Source organism: Chaetodon trifascialis, chromosome 15 (genome assembly GCF_039877785.1).
Source record: "Chaetodon trifascialis isolate fChaTrf1 chromosome 15, fChaTrf1.hap1, whole genome shotgun sequence".
In the NCBI taxonomy this organism is placed as follows: Eukaryota; Metazoa; Chordata; class Actinopteri; order Chaetodontiformes; family Chaetodontidae; genus Chaetodon; species Chaetodon trifascialis.
Window position 1 is genome coordinate 5,672,390 of NC_092070.1, and position 17,595 is coordinate 5,689,984.

General features: G+C 42.2%; 1 protein-coding gene across 7 annotated transcripts in view; it reads right to left on the bottom strand.

The window, feature by feature from the left end:
• The window catches only part of hdac5 (histone deacetylase 5), a 60,134-nt gene that overhangs the window by 22,192 nt on the left and 20,347 nt on the right, over positions 1-17,595 (bottom strand). For 2 of the 7 annotated variants that reach the window (XM_070980832.1, XM_070980834.1), the window contains 4 exons: positions 3,863-3,949; positions 1,692-1,957; positions 1,445-1,589; positions 1,209-1,314 (listed from right to left, as the gene is read on the bottom strand). In XM_070980832.1, coding sequence (XP_070836933.1) covers positions 1,209-1,314; positions 1,445-1,589; positions 1,692-1,957; positions 3,863-3,949 — 604 coding nt within the window. Of the gene's footprint in view, positions 1-1,208; positions 1,315-1,444; positions 1,590-1,691; positions 1,958-3,862; positions 3,950-13,275; positions 14,287-17,595 lie in introns of those variants that run through there. The other 5 variants (XM_070980831.1, XM_070980830.1, XM_070980829.1 and 2 more) reach the window with 5 other exon arrangements.

Below are 17,595 nucleotides of genomic sequence, written 5' to 3' on the forward strand. Positions count from 1 at the left end.
CTAAATATCATTATGAAATTAAAATATTTATTCATTTTGGCATCACGATTTTTCATATATAACCTTGATAACTAGTTATGTAAGTTATTTTGTTATACACAGTGAAGCTACAGTTGAAAAACATGGTTCTGTGTCTGCATTTCCATTTTAACCACGGATAAAACTCATCATCATAACGTCTGCTATGAAGCTGAAAGTCCTGCACTGAGATTGAAGAGCTTTCATTCTTGTGGTAACTTACACAAGGAGTAAAAGCATTTTATGAACTTTCTTAATGCAGGAAATGACTCAATGCAATGATTTGCTATTTAGGAGCTTGAGAGGTGTTTTCTCTGCTGGGAGGGGCCAGGAGATGGAGTTTGAGATATTCTGTGAGCGAAGAGACGTTTTGGAAATGCCTGATGACACTAAGCTTATTGAAACCTAATTTAACAACTGGAATCATTTTTCAAACTGACTTCGTGTGGGATACAGAGGAGAGCACATGTCTCCTCAGAGGGTGATGTCCTGACAACTTTACACTTTTCTGCAGTGGGAAAATGCAGCTGTGCAACAGTGTCGATGCTGTAAGAACTAACAACTTCAAGTTAAGTCATTAATCAAACTGTGTGCACCTCACAATGCTGTCAACGATTCCTCAGTGATAACAGGCTATGTCGCTTGCATAATGAAGGATGTTTCAATTACAAGTATAATTTAATATATCTGGCTCACTATTTCTTACATTATGTGTTTCAAAGTAATAGCAGGGTTATAATATTTGAGAAGTGTTGTCATGTTTTTACAGTGCATTTCCCTGGGTGACATTACAGAATTTAATATTTTTGCCTGCACCTAAGTGTAAAGGGGAATCTGACGGTGGAACAGGAAATGAGGCAACAGCCAGCTGTAAAATGACGCAGCTGGATGGATGGGATAATTTCATGCATGAGTCAAATTACCTTCTACTTAAATTTTAGTCCTAAGTTAAATTTCAGCATGATTCCTAGGAGTGATTCTGACATGCTATTTACATCAGACAATGAGGAGGGATCACACTCTGATCTGTGAAACATTTTCCTAATTATACAGCACAGAAGCTGCAGCTTACATTTACAGTACATTAAAAATTATATATTTAAAACACAGTTCAGTTTGAGACACTATGTAATGCTACAGTGATGTGACAGATGTGTGCAGGGACCGAATGAGCCCTCTGCAGTCCTCACCAGCACTTTGGGGAGAAGGAATGGTTCAGTCCACCAAGGCCAGGCTCTTTCTTATTGAGAAGGAACTCCTGCAGCTTCAGCTTTACCTCTGTACTGGCAATGGCACCTTCCAAAAGACATCAAAGAGAGAGGACAGCAATCAGGACACTTTGCTGTCTTTATACCAGCAGCTTTTACGCACAGAGCTAACACGTGCATAGCATGGTAGTGAAAGCAGTAGCAGCAGTGTAACCTACTCTCTTTGCCTTTCTCCTTGTTCCTCAGCAGCAGCAGCTGTTGCTCTAGTCGATGTTTCTCCTGCTCTTCGTGTCTTTGTTGCTCTAGTTTCCTCTTCTGCTCCAGCTCCTGCTGCCGCTTTGCTGCCAACAGCTCCTGTTGTTGCTTAGACAGAAACATTTTACTGAGTGACAAATAAACCAACTGACCTCAGTACAGAAAGTTTGTGTGCTGTGAATAAGCCAGTGAACAGGTTCGGAGACTAACTACCTTACTAACTACCTTCAGGTGCTCCTGGAGCTGGACTTCATGTTGTCTGGTGAGCACTTCGTGTTTTTTCTGGAACTCTGCAAACAACAGTTGTTTCTGGAGTTCCTGCTGCTGTTTGAGTAACACAAGTTCCTGCTGGAGCTGCTGCTCTCTCAGGGTTGTGTCTACCCCTGTCGCAGCCCCAGACAGAGATCCCACCCTGGGCTCTGTCCGCAGGTCCACTGGGCCTCCTCCTCCTCCTGGGCCTTCTCCCGGACCCCCACCTGGAAATGGACAAGAGGTTAACTGTGCTCTCTTGATCACATTGTGTTGTCTTGTTTGTGTTTTTTTTTCAGTCTGTATTAAAAGCATCTGTCTGTCTGCAGTCTGTTTTTTATACTTTGACAACCGTCCTTTTTTCACTTCAAGTGGTTTTTGTTTTTAATTGTGTTCTTCCTGTTTTTGTTTGCATCATTTTCATGTTCTATTTCCTATGTAACTGGCGTCTCTGGGGTAAACCAACACAGTGGCTCTCAACAATTTGGACCACCAATTGGACCACTAAGAAGGACCACTGGAACCCGCACAGATGATCACCTACACCGGGGTCATCAACCATATGTTTCCAAGGGCCAGAATTTTTCCAAGCAGACACGGTTGGGGCTGCACTTTCAAATGCAAATCAAAAATATACAATTATCCTCTCTGGGATCCCAGGAAGCAAATAAAGGTTGAGACTCAAATTAAACCCTCTTGCTTGTGTTTAACAGACAAACTTAGTGATTCTCTGCCAACTCCGGAGTTACTTCCAGTAGTCCCGACCGCTCGCTACTGTCAGATCCAGGGAATGGCCAGCCTGTGAGCTGAATGGTTTGATGGTGGGTACATGACTAGAGACCATGGAGTTGCAGAAAAACCTGATTCTGTAAGACAGGTGAACTATGAATTACAGACTTTTAGCCTCATTGCCAGAGGTTGGCGAGCTATTCAACCATTGCTCTCAGGATGGATTGGGCCTCTTCCACTGGATGATGAGCGCATTTTCTGAATTCATTAATATTCTGCAGGCTAGATGGGAAGCTCTGGTGGACTGGAGCCGACCTGCAGGGCAGCAGTTGACAGTCACTGCTCTATGCTTTACAAACAGGGTGCCTAACTATCACAGTTAGACAGTATCTTAGAAGCAAGATGCAATGATCATTCAAATATGGGGATACTGGCAGACACTTTCCAACAATCTTTTCTAGAAGGAATTCTTCTTGATGCACACCAAGTGAGGAACAATGCCAGAGCTTGACAGTTTGTTTGCCTTAACTGCCTCAAAACCCCCAGGAACCTATTCAGTTGCCCAAGAATCATTTAGTCCTAACAACCTGAAGCACGCTTGGAGGCAAAGCTCTCCACTGCTCACCACAATCACTGCTCTCTATCACAGTGAATGAACGTAAACACCCCGATGGAATGGAGGTTGTCCCCTATTCAATAATGAGACTAGGCAACATAGAAGTTGCCTGGACATAACTCCAGTTATATAAGTGCATAGGTCAGAGTCAAATATGTATAAATGTTACTTGATACAGCCTGACCATTCAACTGGACTTGTTGCCTTTGGCCTCACCACTTCACCACTTTATTTTTTAAAGAATTAAAATCAATGCAGTAGAACCAAACATATCATCTTTTTTTATTGCATGCATTCTTCTTCCTTTTCAAAATCTGGATGCCTATATTCCCACAATGCAAATCGACCGCCAACAGTTCGGTCTGAGATTTGGGTATGCTTTTCTAGTAGCAGCTAATCTAGCCTGGAGCCTTTACCCCGAAGCAGAAATGAGGAGCAGGCTACAGAGGTCTGGCAAGCTCACTTGTTTCTAACTCCACACCACCTGATTTTTTTTTCTTCAGACTCAACTGACGCAATCTATCAGACTCGAAAAAATCCCTCTGATGACACAAAAGGCTTTATACAACTTGTCTCACGTATGCAGTAGTGAACAGACTTTGATGTGTAAAACCTGTGAGGTTCCCCTTTCAGTAACCCTTGAACCCACCAAAAGACCCTTAGAATCCCCTAAAACTCCCGGACAGTCTGCTGGTCCACTTTTAGGAGGCACTCCACCCACTAAATCAAATTCCATTTTTGAGACATGGAACCTCCCTCAAGGACTCTTAGAGGACTCCCTACTCACCACCCTCTCCACCTCCTCCTCTCTGCTCACTTGCAGTTCCTACTGGGCTCTGCATGCCTGATGGGAGGCTGCTCTTCACCTCCACTACTGCAGGACAGAGAAAAACAGAAAGAAAAGAGTGACTGATTAGTCTGGAAAATGTTGTGGGACTATTACATCATTCATAGCATACCCCTGACCCCCCCAACTTCCCACACACAGAGGCAGTTCCCATTTCATTTAGATGAGCTGTGATAGTGGAGTAAGAAGTGAGGAATGCCGCAACCCGCTGCCTAAAAATAGCCACTAGCCTAGCATTAGTTTAGCATTGGACTTAAAATTAGCTTAGTGTTACCTTGGCATTAGCCTAGCCTTTATTTATTGAGGCTAGGCTAAAGGACACTGCAGAATATGTTAACATGCGCCATACATATTCAGACACAAATGATCAGAGAAAGCTGTTGTTATTTATAGCAGCATGGTGAAAAGAAAGGAACAAGGATTGCCGGACGGGCCAGTGCTCGGTTGCATTGCAGACATGAGAATAATACGAAATGTCAAAATTGGAAACATGTCCCTGCCCTCAACCAGTGAAGAAATGCACCACCTTGTACTGATCTGGATTTGTGGCCTCCATTTGGGCTAATCAGTATGATAGATTAATATTGATTTCCTGCTCCAGCCACCAGTGGCATTAGCTACCTTTCACTGTGTGAAATGAAAGATATGGGAACTCATTGAGGCAAGAATTCATTATCCATCCATCCATTATCTATACCGCCTATCCCTTTCGGGGTTGCGGGGGGCTGGAGCCTATCCCAGCTACAATGGGCGAGAGGCGGGGTACACCCTGAACTGGTCGCCAGCCGATTGCAGGGCCACATGCAAGGACAAACAACCATTCACACTCACAGTCACACCTACGGACAATTTAGAGTCATCAATTAACCTAATGAGCATGTTTTTGGTCTGTGGGAGGAAGCCGGAGTACCCGGAGAGAACCCACGCATGCACGGGAAGAACATGCAAACTTCACACAGAAAGGCCCCGCCTGACCCGGGGATCGAACTGGCAACCTTTTTGCTGTGAGGCAACCGCACTACCTGCTGCACCACCGTGCAGCCCCAGAATTCATTATCATCATTTCAAATCTGTCAGCATGTTTGGGGAAATTCCTTTACGTTAAGTGGATATATTCAGTAGATGATGGCCTAACAAAAAAAAAACATTTTGGAACATTACAAAACCTATGCATTTTGATAATACTTAATCACACACTCTCTATAGTCAAGCCTTGATCCAAATTTAGGGCAAATTTTAACTGAAAACTTGCCAAAGGAAAAAAGAATTAACCCTTGTTTCGATGCTCTACCTCTATATTAGGAAGTGGGCAAATATTATCAGTTGGTGGCTCAGTCTCCACATTGCTCAACACAGCTTTGAAGTTTTAACCTCTTCAGTTGATATTTAAGTCACATGCTTCATATAATTCATGATTTGTTCCCTAAACCTGTTTCCATTAAACTCTGTAGAATTTTGGGACATCTCTGATAAAAGGATTTAAAAATGAGGGCCATTTTCCGGCGCCCACCCTGGGGCATCTCAAAACCCTTACTCCTTACATTTAGACACACAGTGAATCCTAAAATCACCACTCTGCAACAACTTGCTTTAAAATAACAGAGCAACAAAGACTGGGTTAACTAGTCCTACATTAAGTAACTAGACTACTGTGTTGACAGCAGACATCAGCTGATCCAGTTCAAAGTTGTCCACTGTCTTTGCTATTCTAAATCGAAGTTGCACAAGATTAACCCTTCTGTCTCCCCATTGTGTGACAGATATCAAATGACAGAGGGCACACAGTCTCATATTTTCTGGCTCTGCCCTTCACTCTCTAGATTGACTTGGTTTGGTGTGGGATGAGAAACTCACCCAGCCAATTTTGCATGACCTCTGTTTGAGATCCAATACATAGCATTTTGTACAAATGTTACTGTTATTCTCTTTTTTACTTATTTTGATCTTATTTCATTGTAGTTTATTGCATGTCTGAGTTTACCTTTTGACTATCTTTGTTGAATTATCTCATTGTCTGAAGAAAAGGCTGAATATATGCATATGTGTAAAAATTAAAAACATGTATAAAATACAGGTGGATGGAAACATTTTCTGTGTGTGGTTATTTAAATTTTTACAGTATTCATGTACAGTATAACATACAATGCTAAGACTCTGCAGCTCTCAGATCAGAAGCTCCTATCAGCTTAGCTGCTCCAATCAGCTTACACTGATCACTGTGGGCGTGTGTGGGTGTGTGTGTGTGTGTGTGTGTGTGTGTGTGTGTGTGTGTGTGTGTGTGTGTGTGTGTGTGTGTGTGTGTGTGTGTGTGAGAGAGAGAGAGAGAGAGAGAGAGAGAAAGAGAGAGACGGAGACAGAGAGACAGAGAAAGAGAGAGTTTGTGTGACACCAGTTTTTTTAGGTTGGCTATTGGTCGTGCAGAGAGCCAAAAGGTTAACACACTGCCTGATATGCAGACGGGGGAGGGAGAGACAAAGTTGGTGGGTCTCAACATCCCATCATTATCTGCACCTATCAATGTGCCCTTGAGCAGGGCAGTGACACTGACCTGCCACAAGCCTGTGGTGACTACACTCTCCTGACCTCAGCTGACCCCTTCTATTGGATCAGGTTACTTCCTGGAGGATGTCACACACTGCAACATCGTGGAAAGTCGGATATTACCTGTCTGCTGACCAAGGAGGAAATTCAATTAGGACTTACCTACAGTGCTGTCTGACCTATGACCTTTCTGTACTAAGGTATTCTGATTGGTCACCTCCCATTCTCTGGCACACCCTTTGTGCTTTTGCGTCAGGCGGGTTCTAAGCTAATCAAACACCAACATCCACAATAAGGCCAAGCTTATTAGCCCTGTCCTGGACGACTGTCACTAATTACAGAAGGAAAGATTTCATTATTGCTAATTCTCACTGTCTTAAGTCACAATCTGACCTCTGACCCCAGACCTTGACACACAGAAAGAAAAACACGAACTTTATAAATAGTGAGGAATAGGGTTGATTTATTCAAATCCATTGTTACAGCTGGGTGCAAGCTCAGATTTTATTTCTGACTAAATCTTGTTGAATTAAAGAGTTATTTTTCCTTTTTTCACACACATGCAAAGAAGCAGTGCAGTTTCAGGTTTGCTGGTTTGTGACCATTTTGTTAGCTCAGTCACTGTGACTGCTGCAAGAGAAAGTTGGTAAAAAGCCCAAAAACTGAGAGGTAGGGATAAACAAGGCTGTGTGTCTGTGCATATATGTGTAGCCACTCGCAGCTAAATTACCTAAACAAATATTCTGGCATTTCACTGTGACGCACGTGTCTCCCCTTCCACTACAACACACACACTATCCCTGTGTGCATGTGTATGTGAGAGACTGGTCTGTGTGTGTGTGTGCAACAGTCCGTTTGGCACAAGAGCAGCATTCCACAGCAGCCAGCGTCTGACGTCAAACTGAAGACATTTATAGTCTGGTAAACACACACACACACACACACACACACACACACACACACACACACACACACACACACACACACACACACACTCTCTCACACTAACGTACAGTCTGACAAAGAGGCAACATTTCAGTCAGTCATATCAGTCTCTAACTGACTACAGCTCACTGCAGTTAAACACAGTTTTTCATGTACCAGGACGAACTCAGTAAAAAGAATGAAAGACAGACTGTGCATCCAGTTTGTGCAGTCGGTGAATCCAGCTAGAAATGAACACAGACTGGTGATTATACCTTGGTCCTAGCATGACTCGGTATGCATCACACTAACGCAGCACAGACAACTTCACGCGGTGGGCTAAAATAATTTCTGAAAAGATAACAAATGAAGGTTCCATGTTTTCAGTGGCAGGTCCAGTTGGATTCCCAGTAGTGCTCTATAAGGCATCCCTCGTTAAACTGGTACGAGAACAATTCTTTTTATAGTGCTGCAACGATTACTTCTGTTTCCAATTAATCTGCTAATTACTGTCTTGACTAATCAATCATTTGGTCTACAAAATGTCAAAAACTAATTTAAAATGTCTGTCGCAATTTCTTCAAGGCCAAGGTGACTCCATCAAATGGATTGTCTTGTCTAAACCGACAGTCCAATACTTAAAAATATTTACTTGATCATCACATAAAAAAAAGAAAACCAGCAAATCCAGCCAACTGAAAGGCAGGAACTGAAATGCCATTTTTGCTTGAAAAAAGAAGAAAAAAGAGTCTAAAGCCATGTTAGCAGCTCTGTAAGGCTGTACTTTGGTGCAGTGGATCTTTGAGCTAAATGCTAACAAATGCATGACAACATGCTCACTGTGTCAGTGCTGACAAGCTGATGTTTTAGCAGGTAATGTTTACCAGGTTCATGCAGGTATATATGGTCATAAACAAAAGTAATGCACAAATCGATTTTCAACCAGTTGATGGCCCTGAATGAAATGTGAGAGGATCACACCAACGTTACAACAATTCATCACAGTTGTGAAGACATTTAACTCAAAGCTATGAACGTCAACCTCATAGAGGAAAAGTCGTGATGTCCACAGTCATCTGGATTCTTGCTCTGCGGACCACGAATATCTGAACAAAGTTTCATGACCATCATCCAATCCTTGAGATATTTCAGTCTGGACCGAAGTTAAACAACTCATAAATTATCAAACAAGTTGTAAATTATTTTCAAATAATCTTCTCAGCTCTATTTTTTGATTTTCTCACACCGAGGAACATAAACATATTTGTCTACAATCCCTATAAACTGTATCAAATGGATACATTGCCTGAATATGACCTTTGATAAAAGTTTCATTTCACTGATAAGAATGCACAAGCAAGACTGACAATCAGATGGGTTGACGATAGGTTGAAAAGTTTTAATGAAAAAATGCAAAAAATACCCTACATTTTTGCCATTTTTTCAGCATCTCAAATGTGAATATTTCCGTTTTCTTTATTGTCTATGATAGGAAACTGAATCTGCTGGATGGTCCACACTCAAAAACTCAAATTGTGATTCAATATTCAATACTTCCTTAGATTTCAAACATCGCTAAATGGATTACTCATAAAAAATACCACACAGATTAACTGGCAATGAATCTGTCGATTCTCAAAAAAGCTGCCAATTAATTTCCAATGATTGATCGATTAATTGACTACTCTTTGCAGTTCTAATGCAATGTTACAATTAATAGAGGATCTTTCAGTGGTGAGGTAAAGACTGACAGGAGTGTGTCTGTTTTTAAGAGACTGTGGGTACGTTCACATGCAGTCAAGTAACCCTTTCATAAGCGGAATATCAGGAATAACCCTGTTGCGCACGGCCATGTAAACACCAATAACCCTTTTGAAAAAACGGAATATGAGCATATTCCAGTTTTTAAAAACCCAAATATGACCCCTGGGTTACTCCTTTTCTAACCCGAATATTTGGTCATGTATACGGAAGGAATATCCCCATTGAATTGAACATTAATTTCTGTTCTGCGCATGTTCTATTCGCAAGGAATCTTGGTCTTTTGAGTGCAGGTAGCATGGATATGGATGGCACAGCTCCGGCTCCATTTCCTATTTCTTCACATTCTCACCTTCCATTAATGAAGAAAGTGAGACAGAATAGTGTCAAGTACTGGTGGTGGGTCAGTACCGGCACCAAAGAACAAACGAAGGTGACAGCTACTGACCCCGGGCTGTTCATTATCTGCCATGCTGCTGTTGTTGTTGTTGTTGTTGTTGTTGTTGTTGTTGTTGTTGTTGTTGTTGTTGTTGTTGTTGTTGTTGTTTTTGGATACAGGAATAAGAAGCAGAAATGACGCGCATTTCGTCATGACGTTCTCTGTGCGTCGACACGCTGTCCGTGCATCGCTGTTTTGATCGGGATATCCCAATTGATTACAATTACCATGTATACGGGAATAACCCTGTTTGCTCACGCATGTAAACAGGTTATTCCAAATGTTTCAGAAACCGGAATATTGACCATAACCCGAATATTGACTGCATGTAAACGTAGTCTGTGATCCAGCCTACAGCTGTTCAACACACTCAGTTTCTAAAGTCTCTTTCCTGCTACACAGGAAGTGTTTCCAGTCAGCTTGGAACAAACAAGAAAAAGAGGTGAATAGTTTGCATGAACAGACAAAAGAAAGCAGTCCACCTACAAGCGCTCGTATGTGACAGATGATCTCTGGAAGTTGTAGTGCAGAAACACATGACCTAAGCAACAAAGACAGAGACTTAACAAACACAAAATTGGTCTAGCAGTTTACAACGCTTGTTGTTGCAGCAGGTAATTCTTCGCTGTGACTCCAAGAGCCTGATTTGAACTTAAGTCTGCTCCTTCATCTGTGTCTTCTGATTACATTTACCATTTATAATCATTATCAGACACAGTCTGTCAATAAAAAAGATGTTAGATATTATGCTAACCATGGAAAAAGACTCATAAAGACAGAGGTATGTAGTTTGAAGTTCAGTCTCTGTTTCTGTCACTCCTTTTTTACATTGCTGCTGCTGCTGGGAGGTATTTCTGGAAACCAATATTCATCTTTTCTCTTCTCTCTCTCTCTCCCTCTCCCTCTCTCTCTCTTCTTCATTCTGCATTGCTAAAAGGAAATAGGCACTATGACATCAGCCCTGCAAAACACTCTAAAAAAAGCCAGGAGAGAGAGAGATTGAGACAGAGGGGGAGAAAGAGAAGACAGAGCAAGAGAGAGAGTGAGGTAAAAATAGTATAATGGCTGTGTGTACTTTAGACAAATTAGAAGCTAAGAGAGAGAGAGAGGAGTCACATGTGTAGTGTTGCTATAGAGACTGGGGTGGGTCAGAAGTATTATGGGCTGGCAGACTGTAGGTCATCTACAGCGGATGCTGTCTGCTGTGTTATGCCAAGCTTTATGTCTTTGACAACATCTGGTTCAATCATTTGCACAGTAAGTGTGCATGTCTTTAAAGCTGCACTAACCAATATTTTTAAATTAACAATGGGTCCAATGACTGTAAATGTGAAGGAGGTCACTCACAGTGATGGACCCGCAAAAACATATCCCTAACACTGCAGTTCCCCTCTACTCAAAGGAGTGTTTTGTGATGTTTCAGCTCATTGTTTTGGTTTACCCGCAGCCTACAGCTTTATCGTTTTGGTTCACTCTCAGTGCTCTCATCTGCCTCTTTTCCAGAAGCTGCAGGTATGCTTTTTTCAGCGAAAAAGCATGGACAAACCATTTATAAGCTACCTGGCCAGCAACAAACACCAGGCAGACTAAATTAGCGACTAGCTGGTGAACATGGCAGAGCATTTAACAGCTAGAGAGTTAGTGAAGACCAAAACATATCTAAAAAGAGACTAAATATTGCACTTAAATTTGTGATTTGGACAGAAACATGACACCAAATGACGGCTACAGTTTGTCAGTCACTAGTTTTATTAGCAAAAACATACTGCGAGTGATAAGGGTTTTATTGATGGGAAATATAAACCCTTTTGCTGGTTTGAATAGTTTCATTCACATATTTGTAGTCACTAACAATGTAGTTCTGTACTTTTGTCCAAGTTAAGCTGAGCAGCTGCATCAGCAGCATCAGTGTCATCGAAAATGCATAAGTTCTAAAAAACAGAGCAAACACAAGGACAAAGAGCCCCTTTCACACCAATATTCAAGTGTCTGTGAGCCTGTTAAGCCTGAACACAAACACACAAACACAAATATACACTGACTTGGATTCACCAGTGAGCCAACACTGTAATTTCAGTCGAAAAGAAGATTAGAGTGAATGTGCGTCCTGCTTGTACCAATTAACAACCTGCTGGCATCAAGAGGTGGCATCAAGCCACACTCCAAATCCGGCTCACCTTACTTCAGCAGCTTCGCTGTTCAGCAGCCTTTATTGTACCAAAACCTCCACAGTTTGAATGTCCACAACAGACATTATTAGATTTAATAGCCACATGTCTCACTAAGGGCACTGGATGTTTTTGCTCACACTGTAAATGTGTGTTTCAGCATTAGAAAAATGACTTCAATCTAAAAGTGAAGATAAAGGTAGTGTCCTAGGAGTTGGTTGAACAAAAGGCTCAGAGAGCAACAGAGTTTTCAAAAATGTTCTTTAGAGTCTCAAAAGGTTCTCAAAAAAGGTTAATCATACTCACTACACTGACAAAGAGCAGTGTACAGCAGTGGATGTAAATCATGTGTGATTTATGGAACAGCACCTGGGACTTTCTTGCCCTTTTTCTCCAGAAAAATTGAAGAGGAGGCATTGTGCTTCACGGATCAACTCTGCCTCAAGTCTGAGAAATTCTTTTAATATGTTTTTGTATTGCATCAACGCCCTTGTCATTCATGGGCATAATTTCAAATTGCTGACTTTTGTCTGTATATCCACAGGCTTTTCTCAACCCCGGGCAAATATCCCTATATGAATGGATAGAGGAGTGAGTCAGTGTTCCAGGAATCTAAGAGCCTCGATGAAGGGACATTCCGAGCCTTACTAAGGTCAAAAACAAAATAATAAATAAAGTAAATAAATAATGTAATACTATTGGACTTCATCTAACTTTTATTTGGGGAATAGTCATGCTCTCAGCTTTAGAAGTACAGTTCCTATAATCAACAGACTTTGAGGATGTAAACAGGAAGTATATTGTTTCAATGGATTCACTAAGTTAGCACTGGGGTACAACTGGAATCCTGTTTATTTTAGCTAGTATTTGTTTACATTTTGGCGACCTGGCACCAATATAAGTCTGCTGAATTAGCTACTAGAAGTTCATGTTTGCCGTGTACCCATGTATGTATGAACAGACAACTATCAAAAAATTTAAAACATGATGATTCTCAAGCAAGTTGTGGGGTCATTTTTTAGCAGATTTCTGAAAGTTCATTTGCAATAGGTCACACTGAATCTAAAAATAATGCATCATGTTGTGTTCAGATTTCACACACTTACGACTCTGAGAAGCAGCACGAGTTTTGACGAACAATGCAGTAGTCGGGCACTAAGGCTTTTCAAGTCACTTCACAGCCTCTGTTGCTCAAACCACTGAACGTGTTGTTGTTCCCATTGATTTTAGAACACCAGCATGCACCTGTCCGCTTCACCTCACACAGTATGTTTGCCTCAAGTCTCTCCCCCTGTGCTCCTCTGGGGAGGTGCAACTCACAGTTTGAAAACCTATGACCTAAACCAACTGTCTATCCTTATATCCTATTCCATCAACAAGCAACCACCCACCACCATGCGCACACATCCTGTTTTTCCAAACACTGCAAATAACACTTTTTACATGTGGATCTGAACCTTTAGTCTGTTGGACCAGCAGAGCAGCCCCCCTCCCCACCTCCTTTCCCAGAGATGACTCACCGGCAGTGGGCATGGCAGTGCTGGAGCCCCTGCTGTCACTCAGGAGCTCCAGAGGCTGTTGGTGGCTGTCTGTGCTGGTAGAGGAAAAACAGGACTCAGTCTCATAGATGGTCTGCAACATGGCGCACAATCCTGATACCGTGGGATGCAACAGCATGCCAAGACAAGACACAACGCTCTATTTTGTCACAAAAAACACGAGTCAGTTCCTCTTCCGACAAAGTGGCATGGCTCAGTTTAGGATGCAAGTTGCCGAGGATGAAGGGAAACAAAAATTAAAATCTGGTTTCAGATATCGAAGCATGGATTATTCATTCTAGGAGGAGATGAAAAAACTTCCAAATGTTTTCTGTGTTTCTATTGTAAAACTGATTGAAAAATTACAGCGAATTCCATTAAAAATTCCAGAGAAAACTCCTCTGTGCTTTTATTGTGTAATCCAGAAAAGGTAACCCGTTTAGGCTGCAGTCTCAGTTTGATTTTTGCAGGTAGCCTCTGCCTTTCAGTTTTCCTCCACCTTACGCCGTCTCTGGCTCTTCAATTTCTGCTGTGATCGCCACTCACTGACACTTGGGACACAATCCTCTTTTCTAACGTTGTAGCCTCAGCAGCAGGTTCCAGAAATCCTCCCCTCTGCTTGGCTCCAGGAATGAATCAAAATCGAAGTGGGAACAGATTTTCAGAGTCAAATTCAGGAAATACAGGCTCTGTGTTGACCTGAAATGTGTCTTTCTGGTCTACATCACCTGGAGTCCTGATCCATGCGGAACGCTTTTCTGGCTCCTGACACAGTGAAAGTGGTTTGTGTGTTGCAGATGGTAGAAAAAAGTTGGTGTCCTCTGGTGCACTGAACCCTCTCTCAGTCTTTACCAACCAAATTGAACAAGTAAAAACCGAAAACAGGAAGGAATCAATGAAATCTCCTCGCTGTAAAACAGAGCATTTCCATGAGGTGAGAAGTGATGGAAGGGATCGGCTGGAGAGTGGTGTTGCTGCAGCCTCTTCACCACTTCCCGCTGCTAACAACACAACAAAAATACAGAGATGAGGAGAAGCTGAATTCCCCTGCTCGGGTGCATCAAAGGATCCTCATGCTACTCTCCTCCTGGACGACGAGAGGGAGAGGAGAGGAGGAGGAGGTGGAGGAGGAGGAAGAGGAGGAGAGGCGAGGACGTAAATAGCTTTGGGAGAGCGCTCCCCGAGGTTCCATGCTTCCAAAATTAGAATGAAGCGCTGAGAGAATGACAGAGAGAGGGAAATGGAAGGAAGGAGAGAGAGGTACAGAGCAGTATAATAAAAAAACAGAGGAAATGCGAGGAGAGGAAAGGCTGGGCTGGAGAAGACCAGCGGTGAGTTAGAATCCTCCCAGAAAAATGAGCAGCCAGAGCTCACACGCTGTCCTCTTATCCCCCGCTTGAAAACACACAAAAATGGGCAAGCTGCTGCAGAGCCGAGCCGGGTACAGCGACTTGAAACAGCTGCTGGTCAGACGGCTAATATTCCCTGTCTGAGAGTCAGTGGTGCGCGTGTGTGTATGCGGGTGTGTGTCTGTGACGCTCTTTGAGCTGCTGAATGAACGTTGAGAGAGGGAGAGAGGAGACAGAGGGAGGAGGGTGAGCAGGAGAGAGCGGCTGAAAGTAGATCACTGGGTGGAAAGGAAGTTTAGACGGATGAAGGGAAAGTCAACAACAGCTTCTTTCGTTTTCGCGTCACAACATAGAACAAGGAGAAAGAGAGGGAACAAGGACAGTCCTCCAACATCCATACCTCCATTCGCCTTCATTCATTCCTGTTTTTGCTGCATGTTTCTAGTTAGATTGACTGACTTTTTAAAGATTAAAGACCAGGAAGGAAAGAGAAGAGAGGAGAAGAGGAGCATTTACTAACACAGGAGATGGGGGGTTGATGGAGGGACTACAGCTGAAAATAGCCTGCCAGGGAGGAGGAGGAGCTCGAGATAAAAATAGACAGAGAGAGCAGTAAGCCTACAGCTCTGGGGTGGGGTAGAGGGGGCTGTGGGGGGAGGGGGAGGCATTCACTGTTGTCATGTTTCTGAACTGCACAGTCCAGAGATCACCTGTCAATCAGACAGCATGGGTGGGACTGTGACATCTTCCTCCGCTGATTTTATGTTGATGCAGCTTGAGTGGTGTAGGTGGAGACGGTGCCCTTTATAACCATGGTGGCTACGACTGCTCATGCCGCTGCCTTGTCCTATCTGTGTGCTGCATTCAACAAGATGAAGCTGTTCCACTTTTTATTCACCGTGCCAGCCTTGTGGCGCAAGGGATGGTAATGTCGGCCCTATCGGTCAGTCCACCACACTGGTTCGGACTGAAATGTCTCAGTGACTGTTGGACGGATTTGGTGATCCTTTGACTTGTCATCCAGCACCACCAGCAGGTCAAAGTTTTCTCTTATCCACTGAATATGCCAACATCTACCTGATTCATTAGCATCAAATTTTGTTGGTCCCATACTTTGTTCTAACTAGCAAATATTAGCATGCTAACATGTTAAACTAGTGAGCTAATGAATGGTAAACATGGTTAACATGACAAATCAGCCAATATTAGCATATTGTAGATATATTGGTATTTGTGTATATGTTGGCCAAGGTCAAGAGAAAATACAGTACAGAAATGCCACACTAGGTTTGAGTGTCTCCAAACAGTGTCTCCATCACAGAGTTATATGTAATATGTCCTGCTTAATATGTATTTGTCACAATTTAAAAGAAAAAAAATTCCATCTAAATATTTGTTTGTTTATATTATGTATTTATATTTTATAAAAATATTGATAAATATGTTGTTAGCGCATTTTTCAAACTTTCAAATATCGATATCAGTGTTACCTCAGAAATCCAATATTGGTCGGACTATAATTCCGTATCAGCTTTCAGCAAGTGACAGTTTTATATACTAAGTTCTATGGACACATTTTGGTTGGTATCAGAAAGTACTGAGGTTTGCTACCGAGCCTCATATGTTATAATAAATTTAATGGAATATCAACAAAGAAAGTCTTTATACAACCCAACAGTTATATCTGTTGTTCATCAATCCAATGGATTCACATGAACTGAAATCATGCAAAGTAAAAAACTGTATTATTATCAGTGAGAAAAGAACTGGATTAAAGGAATATTTTGTGAAATATGCTTATTTGCTTTCTTGCAGAGGACCAGCTCACAGCTCGCAGCTGTCTCTCCTGATACCACTCTGTACTGTATGTATGCAAATATGAGGCTACAGCCAGCGAGCTTGCCATACAGACTGAAAAACAGGGGGGTACAGCTATCTTGGCTGTGTCCAAAGGTAATGAAATCCACCTCTGAGGCTCACTAATTAACTCATTATAGACTGTGTTTAATTCATGTAAAAACCAACTGCTAATCTCTGGGAAACTGTGCCTGGCCAAGAGATTTTCAAGCACTTAAGTGGCTTTCAAACAGCAGTGTTTTAGAGGTGTGTCACCTTGGGCAATGTCGTGGACATTCACGAAAATGTTGCTCTATAACCAAAAGCTGCACTGTTCACTTTTCTCACTTTGCTGTCAGTGTGGATATTATTAATTGAAACTGCTGGCTGCTATTTATAGTAGCTGTTTGTTCCATTCAGCAGCTCGGCCCTAAGTGAAGCTGTGCTTTAAGGAACAGGTTCCAGTGTTTTAAAGGAGTGCAATTGGATGTCACTGACTGCTGGAGTGCATGGATTACAAAAAACAATGGGTCAGGATGAATCAGGCTTTATGCAACCAGCGCTAATACATAAAAAAAGTCTTGAATGGCCGCAGTACAATGCATGATGAATTGATACAATGTAATTTCAGTGAGGTAGCTGATTTTGACTCCTCTGTATTCATCAGCTTCTCATCCCTGGCTGATTGCTGCTGCTGTGATGACGGTTTCCTTTCCAGGAATAATAATATTTCATTGAATCATTTTATCATCACCTTCTCCCACCTCCTCCTCCTCATCACCTTCATCGCCCTCATCATCCTCACCTCCTGTGTAAACAGCTCTGTGTGTCCTGAAGCAGATTTAGGGCTGCCTCAATATGACTCACATCAGAGAGACTAAATACATAGAAAGGGGAGACAATGTAAATACTGAAAACTAATGTGTAATGTCCTGTATTGTTTTGCTGAAGCTGCTGCATTGTTTTTCTATTATCCTGTACTGTGATTATTTATTAAAGACTTGTTCTGTTACCTCACATTCTCATTTCAAATCACTGTGGCAGCAAGAGAGTCAGAGAGAGACGCGACTGACCAGGCAACATGTCTGACATCTCAATGGTCTCACATACTAAACAC